The sequence below is a fragment of the Hemitrygon akajei genome, chromosome 11 (assembly GCF_048418815.1).
Source record: "Hemitrygon akajei chromosome 11, sHemAka1.3, whole genome shotgun sequence".
In the NCBI taxonomy this organism is placed as follows: domain Eukaryota; kingdom Metazoa; phylum Chordata; class Chondrichthyes; order Myliobatiformes; family Dasyatidae; genus Hemitrygon; species Hemitrygon akajei.
This window is the reverse complement of record NC_133134.1, coordinates 24353359-24369438: the sequence shown is the minus strand read 5'-3', so window position 1 is coordinate 24369438 and position 16080 is coordinate 24353359. Positions and strand designations below refer to the sequence as shown.

General features: G+C 40.3%; 1 protein-coding gene across 3 annotated transcripts in view; it reads right to left on the bottom strand.

The window, feature by feature from the left end:
* wdr90 (WD repeat domain 90) overlaps nucleotides 1-16080 on the bottom strand; it is a 92819-nt gene that overhangs the window by 27882 nt on the left and 48857 nt on the right. For 2 of the 3 annotated variants that reach the window (XM_073060461.1, XM_073060463.1), the window contains 6 exons: nucleotides 15107-15235; nucleotides 14439-14566; nucleotides 10863-10900; nucleotides 5918-6028; nucleotides 2481-2660; nucleotides 1186-1283 (listed from right to left, as the gene is read on the bottom strand). In XM_073060461.1, the coding sequence (XP_072916562.1) occupies nucleotides 1186-1283; nucleotides 2481-2660; nucleotides 5918-6028; nucleotides 10863-10900; nucleotides 14439-14566; nucleotides 15107-15235 (684 nt within the window). The remainder of the gene's footprint in view (nucleotides 1-1185; nucleotides 1284-2480; nucleotides 2661-5917; nucleotides 6029-10862; nucleotides 10901-14438; nucleotides 14567-15106; nucleotides 15236-16080) is intronic. The other variant, XM_073060462.1, reaches the window with a different exon arrangement.

The following is a 16080-nucleotide window of genomic DNA, read 5'->3' as shown; positions in this document are numbered from 1 at the left end:
TTCCTTACAAGAACACAAGGCACAAACAAATTCCACTATTATCTCGATGTGAAATACCTAGTGGGAAGATAAATGTCTTACAGAAATAGGCTTGAGGTGCATCCACCCCAATTAACTGCAGAGAGTTGTGGACACTGCTCAGCACATTACAGAAACCAGCCTCCTCTTCATGGACTCTGTCTATTCTTGCTGCCTCAGTAAATCAGCCAGCATAATCAAAGACCAAACCCACCCTGGACATTCTCTTCTCCCTTCCCATCGGGCAGAAGATACAAAAGCTTGAAAGCACATATCACTTGGCTCAAGGACCACTTTTACTCTACTGTTATGAGACTACTGAATGCTTCCAACAGATGAATTCTTAACCTCACAATCTATCTCATTATGATCTAGTACCTTATTGTATACCTGCACTTTCTCTGTAGCTGTTGCACTTTATTATGCATTCTGTTATTATTTTCACTTGTACTACCTCAAAGCATTTTGTAATAATTTGATCTATGAGCAACATGTAAGACAAGCTTTTCACTGTACCTCAGAACATGCGACAATAATAAATTAACTCTAATTCCAATTCCACAAAAGGGAAATTACAACACATTGATCATGCAGACAACTCTGACTATTCTCTCAAGCAAATAACTGTCCCTGTAGATAGGACAAAACAATAGGAAAAATGCATTTTCATTTTAAGCATTGTTGCATTTTGGCAAGTGGGAATTTGATATCTTCACCCTGAAATATAGCCAAATTCTGGATCAAAGAATGCTGCCAATTAAATGCAAAATATGCAAAGCTGTGCTATAATCTCTACTTCCATATTTTTCAGTAAATCAAAGGCACAATGCTTTCCAGACAGACAGAAAAAAAGCTTCAGTTGTATATGACTATCTGAAAGTATAAGCCAATTAAAACAAATTAATGCTGCAGGCTGGTAACATGAAATGCATAATCAAACTGAAACAGACTAGCACAATGTAGTTTTCCAATAAGCACAACAAATCTAGTTCCATCCAAGTATGGCACCACAAAGACTTCGATAAGATAGCCAAGACTTATTCTCTATTGTAGCAGACTTTATCCAATCTATTGGATGTACATTTAATTGAACAGAGACCGAAAACATAGTCAATCACCCAAAGCACAATTATGAAACCCGACAGAAATTTAAAAGTTCAAGTGTACCTGACAAACAGAAGAGAGTTTGAACCGAGCAGCAAAATGTTTGTACGATTCAGGTCGTGAATAATTGTGTAGAAAATCATCAGCTCCAACTAGAGATCCTATGAAAGCAGCATTCGTATCAAAATGCATACAAGTAAAATGTCTAAGACACCTACAGCAGACAATGTGCTGCACTTTTAAGTTCACTAGATGGAAACAAGACTCAATTTATAGAACATAAAGATGGAAAGCTGTACTTGTTCATATCAAAGTTGAGTGCTAATTACAAAATATAGGAGTAACTATCAGTATTAGATTTACAGATCAATGTCAACGTAAAATTTTAATCTATAAAGTAACTCAGTCACACTTTATAGCATAGATTTGTTTGAAGAATACAACAAGGGCAAAGACAAAATCTATTTGCTCTTTGGATGGGAACGAAAGCTCCATTTGGTAATATGGATGATGAAAATCTAAACAGAATGATCTTTAAAATTAGACAGGATGAGTTTTTTTCCCAGTGCTGTGCAGATATAAACAATGTTATCGAATATGAATTGCACAAAAGCAAAATCTTTCTACCTCACATTTCATAACATCTATTTACTTTAAACATTCATTGCCAGCAAGATGACATTTAACTCCACCATGGATGGTTGCAAGTCTGGCTGTGAAAGGAGGTTGGACATGGGTTAGCAATACTATCTTGTAAAAACCCAAAGCTTCAGAAGCACCAAAGACCTCACTCCTGGAAAAGGAAGGATCTTCGCTGAGAAGACGTATGAAGTCGTGTGTTGGGAGTGAAAGCCACAGGGCCGATCAACCTTACATAGGCCCAGGGCAGAGAACTCGGGCGAGCTGCTGATGGCAGCCTATACCCAAGCAGGGGGGATGGTTTTAAGAATATGATATCCATATGTATCACTCATTAATTCACATTGCTGAAAAACAAGTTATCTGAAGAACTCGTAAGCATCCAATGTGAACCTCCATCACAATTGTTTTTTCATATTATCTGATTATACATAAAACAAGGTTTCCAAAAGGAATTAAAACCTTTTACAGCATTTTGATAAAGTAATCAATGATCCAAACTAAGAATTACCATCATTTCAATGTTAAAAACTTAGTATAGAATAATTCTTATGACTTCAAGTTTAGAAATAAAAGCACAAATGGCAATGATAAAATATCTACGTATTTTATTTCTTTAGTTAGCTCAAGATGACTCCTGTGACCATCACCCCCTGTATAAAGAATTTAATGTTTAGATGTGGAACACAGTTAATACAACCAATATATGTGGCAACTACCTGATTCTTCAAAATTGTCCTGTTCCTCCTGACATGAAATGGGTCTCAAGAAAGAAGACGCGTTCTCTCCGCTACGCATATCGTCATGGACCTGTGGGAGTGAGGCCCCACTTCTTCCATCTGTGAACAATTCATCTTTCTGTCTGTAGTTACCTTTATTTTCACTAGAAGATAAAAACCCTTGATACAGGAAAAATGGAGGTGATGAGAAAATTGCCACTAGGACTATTAGTAGCAACTAATCAATGAAAATAATGTGTTAAATATATATTAAATAAATAATAAACAATATTATTATTTGAAGCAGATAAAGTTAACACCAAGTTAATTTCTTTCACAACATTGCTGCTCTCTGGCCTCTCTCCAGAATCCAACTTTGGCTATTTTGAGGCCAGTAGGTACCTCTGCTACTCCTACCCAGTCTTCCTACTATCATCATAAAGCAACTGGTGTACATTTCAAACAAGACGAAATCTGCAGATGCTGGAAATCCAAGCAATACAAACAAAATGCTGGAGGAACTCAGCAGGCCAGGCAGCATCTATGGAAAAAAGTACAGTCGATGTTTCAGGCCAAAATCCTTTGGTAGGATTGTATGGTTGTTAACAACTTGCTTCTAGTAAACTTAAATACAAATACTTTATTGTCACCAAACAATTGATACTAGAGCGTACAATCATCACAGTGATATTTGTTTCTGCGCTTCGCGGTCCCTGAAATACAAATATGTTCAAAACATTAAACATGGTGTTAAAATGCTCAAAAGTTCATTTTTATTCATGAAATTAGCTTTACCTTTCAAAAAACCTTGAAACACAGTTCAAAAGTGATTCACCAGACAAACCCTGAATAAGAGAATTCCCCTATCACAAAGGGCCAAAAGAAATTGGATTTGTATTCTTTAAAATTTTGCAGAACAAGGGTCGCCCCTGATGAAACATAGAACATCCTGGAAGGTGAGACATCACAGGGTAGATATTGAGTTGTTTCTCCTAGTGGGAGAATCTCAAACAAAGGGAGATAGTTTCAAGATAAGGGGGCAGTATTTTTAAACTGGAGTTTATGCAAGAAACCGTTCTCTCACTCATTTGGAGAAGGTGCCTATACCAGGCATAGTTAGTAAGCTTGCAGATGATTTTTAAATAGGTGGCAGTGTTCACAATGAAGATGGTTATTAGGAATTACTGAGGGATCTTGATCAGCTAGGTAAATGGGCCAAGAAGGAAGAGCAGCAAGTGGAAATGAATTCAGATAATTCCTTTGTTGCATGTTAGAAAGACAAATCAGGATAGGACTTTCACAGTGAGCAGTAGAGACTGAATGAGTGTTGTAGGACAAGAGGTACCTGGTTCCCCAAAAGTGGCACCACAGGTTAACAGCATAGTGAACAGGGCTTTTAACATGCTAGTCTTTATCAGTCAGGACACTGAGTACAGAAGCTGTCAACGCTTCATTTGGAATATTGTTTTTAGTTTTGGTTCCATTAAAATGGGAAAGATGCTATTAAGCTGGAAACAATGCAGAAGAGATTTACAAAGATGTTGTCAAGACTCAGTTAAAGTCAAGTTTGTTGTCATACTTCAAATACATGTATGCACAGGTACAATGAAAAACTGACTTGCAGCAGACTTTTATAAGAGCACAGGTACATGGCATCAAGGAATGAGCTACGGAGATAGGTTGAATCATTTTGAACTTCATTATTTGGAGCATAAGAGAATCAATGGTGATCTTATAGAGATGAAAAGAGCCAATGTGCACATTGAAGACCAAAAGAATGAAGAACCAGAGGGCATAGGTTTAAGGCATGAGAGGAGGGATTTAATAGAAATAATTCGGAAAAGGTGTAGCTCAAGTGGTTGATGGTTGGGTTGAGTTGTTCTCTGATCTTGGCAATTTACTTGCAAATGTTTCATCACCATACAAGGAGACATCTTCAATGCAATGTCACTTGTGGTGTGTTCTCCAAATGCTTGGCCTTTATATGCTTTTCAATCAGTTGATTGGTCATCATTTCGGAAACTCAGTTGTGATGAGGGGAGGAAATCTCATCACTGATTGGTCTTGTGGTGAACTTCATGCTCTGTGGTCTGGAATTTTGCCCACGTTGGCTCATAAATAGGATCGAGGTCCACGTTTGTTTACAGAATCGTTTGTCTTGCATGCTGTGTGTTTGCTTCCACCAATGCCCAGTGATTCTCTGCCCACTTCGATCTTCATGGTTAGAGATTAGGGAGAAATATCTCTTTAAAGTCTTTGCATAAAATGGATACCCACGGAACTTCATATGAAGGTGACTATGAGATCAACAGCACAACAACCAAGAAGTGACCAAATGGATTGTTCTTCCATACATTTGAAATATCTTGAAAATGACAGCCTGATTGCTCAAAGAATATAGAATTTCAGTTGTGCAAAAGCCAACAACAATGTTGAGAATACTTTGAAGACCAAAAGAATGAACTAAGCTATTAGACAAGACTGATGAGGTCTACGAAATCCAGTCCAGGGACTTCAGCAAATATTAGGTCAGCCAAACTGGGAGAAAACTATCCACGAGGATCAATGAACATCAACTGGTCTGCAAAGCAGCATGACCAACTCTCCCTAGTCCCTACTTATGAAGATAGAGGGGGCATAAATTTGGCTGGGTGTCAGTGAAAGTTATGGCATAAGCAAACATGAAAATTCCTGGAAGTGTGGTTTTCCGTGAACACAAACACGTGGACCTCGATCCTATTTATGAGCCAATGTGGGCAAAATTCCAGACCACAATGCGCGAAGTTCACCACACAACCAATCAGTGACAAGGATTCCTCCCCACATCGCAAATGAGCTTCCAAAATTATGACCAATCAGCTGATTGATAGGTATATAAAGGGAAAGCATTTGGAGGACATACCATAATTAACAGTGTATTGAACAGGTTTCCTAATATGGTGATGAAATGTTTGCAAATAAATTGCCAAGATCAGAGAACAGCTCAACCCAACCAGATTTAATTGATACCAGAAAGGCAATTTTTTCACCCAAAAGAAAATCCATATCTGGAATGAGCTGCCAGAGGAAGTGGTTGAAGCAGATTCATTAGCAGCACTTAAAACACACTTGGACAGCTGCATGGATAAAAAAGGTTTGTAGAAATGTGGGTGAAATGCAGGAAAATGAACTAGATTAGATAGGTGTCTTAAGTCAGCATGGATTAATTGAACTGAAGGGCCTGTTTGCATGCTATGAGACAAGAACACAAACTTATATAGTGATATTGTGAAAATATCAATCTATCTCTTTACCATGAATTCAACATTCACATGGCATGAAGAAGATTGGGGATAAAGGGGGATATGGATTCTTAAAACTCCACATGCTTCATATATACCCAGATTTTAGTCAAGGGATTAAAGAGATCAAAGAATTCTTCCTTTTGCAGTACTCACCTCCATGGTCATTTCTTTCAACATCACCAACTTCGATATGTGGTGGGGAAGAGCTAGGGACTGGTACAAATTGCCGAGGCTGTTCACTGTTGTCTGCAATTAAAGGAGCTTCTAAAATACCAGAAAGGGTATCAAAATCTTAGTTTGAAGTTTTGATTCAACATAATTACTGCCTGTAATAAATAAAAGTCAAATCTAGATTACAAATGTATTTGGCAAAACAAAACCTCAATAGAGCAAGTGGCCCATTTGTTAACATTAGATCAATTGTCAAGGTTTATAAGGTTGCCAAAAAATCACCACGCCTCAGGATTAGGAAAATCTAAGAATTTAGCATAGGAGAGCCAGCACATTGATGAAAATAGAATAGCAAGAAACACAAAAAGTTTGTCAAAGCACATGAAACACATCTGCAACAGATAATGAGACTCTTGCAGATGTAGGAAGAAAAATCTGGGAAGTAAAAAGCAGAGTCTTCAAGAAATAGTAAGGAATGGGAGGCCAAGGGAATAAAGATCTAAGAATACAGCATTAATGAAGACAAAAGAATTGGACAAAATAATGTGGCTGAAAAGTAATCCAGCCACAATTGTAGAGTTGTGGAATTCTGGTTGTCTATTCAAGAAAATCGATAGATTCTAGAATAGCTCTTACAAACTCAAAGGAAGTAATTGCAGCCCTGCTAGTTAAGAAAAACAGAGAGAAGTAAGCAGGGATGTATATAAACCAGTTAGCCTGACGTTGGTACCACTGAAATGCCGGAATCTATTAAGGAAATAGCATCAGGGTAGTGTCAACATGGCTTTATGAAAGGGTAATCGTGCTTGACCAACCTTAAACGACTTTTGTAAATGCAACTAGAAGAGACAAGACTGAAACAATTGATTGATCTATTCGGACTTTCAGAAGACATGGAAATAAAGTGCTGTGGTGACCCACTTCCCAGCGCACTCCAACCAGCTCACAAAGCGGCACGCGCCGGCATTGAGGCAGGTCCCAAAGAGGGCGCCAAGCCTGCTTCATCAGCAAGGGGAAAAGCCCGCGCACGGGACGGGACTGCCCCGGGGAGGTGTGATCAGGAAGGCTTTAAAGCGAGGCCGCCAAGTTTGAATAAACCCCTTTTGTAACTGCAGCTCACTGACTCCGTGTCGTTATTGCAGCGCTGCGTGTAGCACACCGCTACAATTGGTGACCCTGATGGCCCAAACGATATTTGGACCAGAGATGAACAATGCCGCATCTGTTCCTGCAGTTTCGTTAAAACTGCCAAGCTTCTGGACGCTGCGACCTCACCTATGGTTCCAGCAAGCAGAAGCCCAATTCCACATTCGGCAGATAACCTCAGATGCCACACGTTACTACTACGTGGTGAGCTCCCTCGACCAGGAGACAGCCGCCCAGGTTGAGGAGTTCATACAATCGCCCCCAGTGGACGGCAAATACACAGAATTCAAAGCCTTGCTCATGAGGACTTTTGGACTCTCATGGCGCGAACGAGCTGCCCGCTTACTGCACCTGGATGATTTGGGGGACAGGCCACCGTCGGCTTTGATGAACGAGATGCTGTCCCTGGCCGGAGGTCACAAGCCCTGCCTCATGTTTGAGCAGGCATTCCTGGAGCAGCTGCCTGAGGACATACGCCTGCTGCTGTCCGACGTGGATTTCAGCGACCCCTGGAAGGTGGCAGCCCGGGCGGACGTGCTGTGGAAAGCCAAGAAGGAGAGTGGGGCGTCCATCGCACAGATCACCAGGCCACGCTCCCAGCAGAAAACCAGACCAGGCCCGGCCGCAGAGCCCGCTAACCCCAGAGGCAGGGGTGAGGAGACCAACGTACAATGGTGCTTCTACCACCAGCGATGGGGCGCAGAAGCCTGCCGCTGTAGCCAGCCCTGCAAGTTCCCAGGAAATGCTGATGGCTACGGCGGCTGGCCATCGGGATAGCCTCCTGTATGTCTGGGACAAGCAGTCGGGACGCCGCTTTTTGGTCGACACCGGAGCCGAGATCAGCGTCTTACCCGGCCTCCGACAGAGGCGCCCAGTTCACCTCCAGCCTGTGGTCAGCTAAGGCCAGCCTTTTGGGAACACAGCTGCACCACACAACTGCCTACCACCCACAGTCGAACGGACTGGAGCGTTTCCACCATCACCTGAAGTTGGCTCTCATGGCCCGCCTCACAGGGCCTAACTGGGTGGACAAGCTTCCCTGGGTCCTGCTCGGAATCCGCACGGCGCCCAAAGAGGATCTGTACACCTCGTCGGCCGAATTGGTGTACGGCGCACCCCTGGTCGTCCCAGGAAAGTTCATACCAGCCCCAAGGGGGCAAGAGGAAGAACACGCAGCAGTCCTGGGCAGACTACGCGAGAGGCTCGGTAACCTGGCCCCCATACCCACTTCACAGCATGGGCATAACCCGACCTGCATACCCAAAGACCTGCAAAACTGTAAGTTCGTTTTTGTACAACGGGGCGGACATCAGGCACCGCTACAGCAGCCCTACGAGGGGCCGTTTATGGTGATCAGAAACAACGGGTCCACATTCGTGCTGGACATTGGGGGGAAAGAGGAGGTTTTCACAGTGGACCGACTCAAACTGGTCCATGTGGACATGGCGCAGCCGGTCAAGATTCCGGCACCGCGGCGCAGAGGCAGACCTCCCAAACAGAGTCCGACCCAGACTGTGGACATTGGGGGGGTGTATCGCCGGTTCTGGGGGGGGGGGGGGGGGGCGGGTTATGTGGCGACCCTCTTCCCAGCGCACTCGAACCGGCTCAGAAAGCGGCGCGCGCCAGCATTGAGGCAGGTCCCAAAGAGGGTGCCAAGCCTGCTTCACCAGCAAGGGGAAAAGCCCGCGCGCGGAACAGGACTGTGAATACGCTCCCCCTACAGCATTCCCGCCCGGGGAGGGCGGGATCAGGAAGGCTTTAAAGCGAGGCCACGAAGTTTGAATAAACCCCTTTTGCAACCACAGCTCACCGACTCCGTGTCGTTATTGCAACGCTGCGTGTAGCACACCGCTACAGTGCCACACAAAAGGTTATTAAACAAATGTAAAGTATATGCTCTTGCCATGGAATAAAGATGGGATAATGGACAGTATATAGAGAGCAAGAATAAGTAAGATTATTTTCAAGTTGGAAGGGTGTAACCAGTAGAGGCCACAGAGATCAGTGCTGAGGGCCTAATTATTTACAACTTCTGTCCATGATTTGGATAAATGGTTCAATGATCCACTTAGTTGCTTGAATTTAAATTTAACAGCATCTGTGTTAGGATTCAAACCAGTACCACAAATCAACTTTCCAGAATTCCACCTGCTGGTTCAGTTACTAATGCTTTATGCTGATACTATAAAAAAATTCAAAAAGTCCCAAATATTTGAAACATTCATATGATATAAAAGTAAATAATACAATTAATTAAACTACTACAAATGAATTTAAACAAAAAAGAACAATAAACCAATTAAGCAATTTCTTTTTAATCAATGGCAGCAACTCCAATCAGATAAATCGGATTGTACTGCTCCGTCAGAAAAGCTGGGGAGGGGAAGCAAAGTTGACGAACTCTAACATGAAGTTCAGTAAGACTTTTGATAAGACATTGTAAGGTAGGCTTCTCCAGAAGATTTAAGTTGCAGGGGCTCCAAGGCAAACTAACAAATAGATACAAAATTGGCTTGACAATAGGACAGAGGGTGGTGTAGAAGGTTGTTTTTCAGATTAGAGCTGGTGAAGGTAGTGTATTGCAGGGATCAGTGTCGTTCATCATTTATATTAAAGATAGTTAAGAATATAGGTGACATTTTTACTAACTTTGTGGACACTAGAATTTGTGGTACAGTGAAGGTCAACTATAATTATAATGGAAATTTGATCAAATGGATGAGTGGCAGATGGAGCTTAATTCAGATAAATCTGAGGTACTGCAGTTTGATAAGACAAACCAGGATAGGACTTACAGAGTCCTGCCGAAGGGTTTCAGCCCAATACATCGACTGTACTTTTTTCTCACAGATGCTGTGTTCCTCCAGCATTTTGTGTGAGTTGCTAGGACTTACACAATACATGGTAAAACCCTGGTAATTGTTGTAAAATAGAGAAACCTAGGAGCACGTGTACATAGTTTCTTAAAAGTGGTGATACATGTAGACAGGATGGTGAAAAAGGTATTTCACACACTTGCCTTCATGCATCAGGATATCAAGTACAGGAATTAGGACATCGTGTCACAACTGTGACAACATTGGTAAGGCCATATTTAGAGTACTGTGCACTGTTCTGATCATCCTGCTATAGGAAGGATGTCTTTAAATTGTAAAGAGTATAAAAAGGATCTGCTAGGGTGTTATTAGGATGGGGGAGGGTGTGAGGTTAGATAAGCTGGACTTTTCCCCTGGGGTGTAGGAACCTTTTGGAAATTTATCAGATCATGTGAGGCATAGACAAAGTGAATAGCCAGTCTTTCCCCAGGGTAGAGGGAACAGATTTTAAGTGAGAGTGGAAAGATTTGAAAGGAATCTGAGGAACAACTTTTTCCTTCACAGAGAGTGCTGCATATATGGAATAAGCCACCAGAAGTAGAGGCCAGTACAATTACAGCATTTAGATACATTTGGACAAGTATATGGATAGGAAAGCCTTAGGTGGGATTTAGACCTAATGCATACAAATAGGATTAGCTCAGTTAGGCAATATGGTCAGCATGAACAAGTTTTGCCAAAGGCCTGTTTTCCATACTGGAACTGTATCACTGTATGATATCCAGCTCATTTCTGACTTCTGTGTTTCAATGCACTGATTATAGAGTTACTTAACACACAGATAAGCTGAGGCATTAGGAAAATATCACTGGCTGTTCTCTACAAAACTCTTAGCCAGAGATGTAATTTTTGACATATTACTACAAAAGCTTAGATTAAGTAGTTTTTAAGTGCTGAACTCTCACCAGGACTTTGAAGTTCATTTAGTTGATCTGACGTAAGACTGTGGGAAAGAACAAAAATGATTAAACAATATACTATAAAGAAGTGCGATCTAACCAAAGTTTATAAAGATGCAACATTACCTGGTGGCTCTTAAATCCAGTCCCATGACTAATGAAGTCCAATACACCATATGCTTTCTTAACCACCCTATCAATTTGTGGGGCAACTCTGAGTGATCAACGGAAATGGACACCAAAATGCCTCTGTTCCTCCGTACTGCTAAGGATGAAGCAGTCCAGAAATGAGCCCAGACTAAAATTTGGAATGGACAGAATGCCTTACGAGGAAAAGAAAGATATGCTAGGCTTTATCTGATAGAATCCTAGCTGTTGAGAAGGGACTTGATTGAAACATACAAGATTCTGAGCCGTCTTGACACAGTGGATCTGAAGAGAGTACGGCAAAATCTAGAAGTAGGCATCAATGTTTGAAAATATAGTCACCCAATTAAGGCCCACAGTGGAACAAACGCAAATAGCTACATAATCGATTCATTATTCTTATAAACACAAAAGATTCCGCAGATGCTGGAGGAACACACTCAAAATGCCAGAGGAACTGATGAGGTCCTGATAAATGATCTCGGCCTGAAATGTTGACTCTTCACTTCACTCCATAAACACTGTCTGATCTGCTGAGTTTCTTCTGCATTTTGTGTGTATTACTCCTAATTCCTACGATCATATTTCAATTCCCTTCCTAAAACAGTTTGACCTTTACAAAGAGTCCACAGGTTAGAAATCAAATTCCTCTCTAGTAGACAAATATAGTACATCTGAATATTACTAAATTAAATTCTAGCATGGGGGTTTCATAAAGCAGTAATGGTACAGCCACAAACACTGAAAAAAGTCAAATAGAACTCAGAAAAGCACTGTTAGATCTAACTGCTTAACTGTTATTTTCTTTGCAATTTAACAATTATTTGCTTGTATTTTATGTAATTTCTTATATCCCTTTCTTAATATGATTCCTAAGGGCTATAGTATACACATAGCAGTTTAATATACCTCTAGTGGTTATACAAAGTATAATTCTGGAAGCTTCTTTGTTCTGCATTAAGTGAATAAATGTTTTCTCATTGGTTAATTTGGTACAGTGGTATTGAATAAGTACGTACTTTCTAATTGGTTAATTGTTATCTATAGATTTTAAAGGAATTTTTCATTTCTCTGGGTATAAAATAACTAAACACAAAGCAAAGCTATTTTAATCTTCTTAGTCTCTTGTTTGTAAGCCTTCTGCTACTAGCTTCAGCCTGTTTTCTCTGTTCTATCAACTCTTAATAAAATGATCGTGAAGTAACAAGTTTTATGCCTCGTTCCTGACTTCTAAAAGAACCTTGGATTGAAACACCAAAATCCATCAGTACCTTTGGCCCACCATCCCATGATAAACTAATTAAGATAATGACACAATCCCTACTGAAAATAATCCATACCCCTCTATTCTTATATTCACGTGCCTACTGAAAGCTGCTTAAACACCTCAATCATATTTGTCTCTTCCACCATCCCAGGCAGCACATTTTTCAGGCATCCACTACTTTGTGCACAAAACCTGGTCAACCCATCTCCTTTGAATTCCCCTCCCCTCACCTTAAATGCATCCATCCATCCTGGGAAAAAGATACCAGGTGTCTTATAAGGTCTCCCCCCTCAGCCTCTCCTCCAGAGAAATAAAATCTGTTTATCTAACCTCTCCTCATAGCATACATCCTCTAATCCAGGTAGCATCCTATTAAACCTCGTCTGCACCTTCTCCATAGACTCCAAACCATTCCTATAATGAGACTATCAGAAATGAATGCAATACTCCAAAAGGAGTCTAATCAGTTTTATAAAGCTGCAACTTAAGTTTCTGAGCTCAATGCCGCAACAAATAAAGGAAGCGTACCATATGCCTTCACATAAAGAGGAGGGTGACTATATGGAATAAGCTGCAGAGAAAGTGGCTGAGGCAAGTACAATAGTAATAGTAGAAGCATTTAAACTGGTGAAATGCTGAGGGATAGGGGCTGAATGCATGAAATTGGGAGTAGCTGGATGAATTACATAGTCAACCTGGAGGCTGGCCAATCACAAACAAGAAAAAATCTGCAGATCTGGAAATCCAGGCAACACACACGCAAAATGCTGGCCAGGCAGCATCCATGGAAAAGAGTAAACAGTTAACATTTCAGGCTGAGACCTTCACAGGACTGGAGAAAAAAAGATGTGAAGTCAGAGCAAGAAGGTGGGGGGAGGGAAGGAAGAAGTACAAGGTAGTAGGTGAAAGGTGAAACTGGGAGAGGGAGAGGGGTGAAGTAGAGGGCTGCGAAGTCGATTGGTGAAATAAATAGATTGCCAGAAGGCCATGTAAGAAAGGGAAAGGGGAGAAGCACCAGAGGGAAGTGATCGTCTTGAGAGGTGAATGAGAGAAATGGGAATGGGGACTGGTGAAGGCAGGGGGTTATCACCAGAAGTTTGAGAAATCGATGTTATGGAGGCTGGCACCCATTCAATATTGCTCCGTGACACCAGGACTCAAAATCATTTAACAAAAAGCTTTTATAGGCAATTTCTGCTGAACTTGGTGCGGATCATGTTCCTCAATGAAAGACCACAGTCTGTGCACATTGGAAATAACATCTGTACCTTGGTAGTACCCTTGGTAGCTCAAGGGTGTGTGCTTAGCCAACTGCTCTACTCTCTACATGACTGTGTGGCTAGGGCAGCTTAAATGCTATCTATAAATGTGCTGATGACACAACTATTGTTGGTAGAATTTCAGATGGTGATGAGAGGGCATAATGATATATCAGCTACTTGAGTGGTGTTACAGCAACAGCCTTGCACTCAACGTCAGTAAGACCAAAGAATTGATTGTGGACTTCAGAAAGGGTAAGTTGAGGGAACACAAACCAGTTCTCATCAAGGGATCAGAAGTGAAAAGAGTGAGCAATTTCAAGTTCCTGGGTGTCAACATCTCTGAGGATCTATCCTGGGCCCAACATATCGATGTAATTACAAATAAGGCACAACAGCAGCTATATTTCATTTGGAGTATAAGGAGATTTAGTATGTCACCAAAGACATTTGCAAATTTCTACCATGTTTACCATGGAGAACATTCTAACTGGTCGCATCACCGTCTGGTATGGATAGGGTGGGGGGGTGGTCACAACACAGGATCAAAATAAACTACAGGAAGTTGTAAACTCAGTCAGCTCCATTATGGGCACTAGCCTCGCCGGCATCCAAGATATCTTCAAGGAGCAATGCCTCAAATAGACAGCATCCATCATTAAGGACCCTCATCATATATATATATACACACACACACACATACACACACACACTCCTTACAGTATTGTACAGTTTTATATATTGCAATGTACTGCTGCATTACAACAAATTTCACATCATACACTAATGATATTAAACGATTTTACGAACTTAGTTCATTATCCCAAATTACACATTTAAATTTGTCATCAGGTGCAATAGTATTAAATTAATTTGTTTTGTATGAAATACCAATAAGATTTTACTTACTTTGTCTCTTGGTCCAGAGCAGCAGCAAGGAAATCCCAGATAAATATTGCATCTCCAACACTAATTACACTTAGCTGATCTGGAGTAAAAGCTGCTTGTTGAATTGATTCAGAATGTCCAATGAAAACCTAATAAAACAGGAATAAAATTTTTCTTGAAAGTACCTGTTGCGAAAGTGTAAACATTGCGTACAAAATTAAAAAGCCAACAACTAAAAATAAACAGATGTACAACCATGGTGTAGACAACATGTAGTGAACAAAACTCAATGACAAGATTTAGAAATCTATCCAATATAAGACGTGATGTTGAAAAGAACAATCTAAGTGTGCAAGATTAGTTGCTGCATTGGAATAAACAACACTTGAGAGTTTCAAATAAACAAAGTCAGGGCATCTAAATCACCCCTGGAATGGTCTTTACAACTCAAAATGTAATATCAATCAAGCCCCACTTCGAGGAACCTGACTTATTTTTCCCCTCAATTTTGTGTCACAACTGGAAGTTATTACATAGTTTGGTATGCAATTGGGAATGAAAAATTATGTTTTTAAATCTTCACTTCCCACCCCCCCCAACTTTTTTTAATGTGAAATATTTGTATCCTTCATTCAGAAATGTGAGATTGGTTTAATCTGTTCAAAAAAGTTAACAATGGAATTTCATACCTGGAAATTAGTTTCTAGTTTCATTTGATAGTCCCAGATTTTAATAACCTTCTCCCCAGTGGTCAGTAGATAACGAACATCCTCACTCACAGCTAAAGATGAGGGAAATGTCTTGTGAACATTAGACATCTGTTGAAACAATGCAACCTAATTATCAAGAAAGCTTAAAAATGTGATTAATCAATACCAAATAGATGAAAACTAAATTTTTTTGTGCATAGATCAAAGTCAAAAGAAGATTTGATTATGCCCAACAGTTTTACAAATGGAAATGAAACTCAGACTTTGAATTAATAGATTTCATTCAACTATTTCTGCCAATATTTGGAGAACATATTTTCTAGAGGTCAACTGCCAAAACCAGTAAAGAGATGTAAATTCATGTTAATCAGCATTACTAAAATGAAAAAGTTGAATTTAAAGTAAACCAAGACGATATGATTTCATTGATTGAAGTTTGTAAGTGAATTGATGTCGCTATTTTCATCTACAGCTGGGAAAGCCCATAACTTTGGACAGTTTCCCATTTGAATTCATACCTGAAGTGGCTTCAGGAAATTCAACATCACTGATGGCTTCAATTGCTGAAGCTTGGAACAAACTCGAACAAGTCAGTATCAGCACAAAGATGTCACACAAAAGGATACAATGACAGATGCAGATTTAATTTATGTAACAAACAAAAAGAGCTTTCTTAGGTAAATTAGTGTAATAAGTTAAACTGAAATGTTTTATGACTTCATCTTTAAAATTGCTAATTTAACTAAAAATAAATAGTTTCTTAATTTATATCTGAAATTATTGTGCACTAGTCAATGTTCTGGTTGATTTAGTACAACTTAAAGCATTGGATCCAGAATCTTCATCATCAGTTATGGGCAATTACCCTCTTTTCTATCATCCGCTATAAAACTGTAACTAAGTTTCTAATAATCTGAAATCTATAATGGTATTTTATAATAATGCAGCATTTC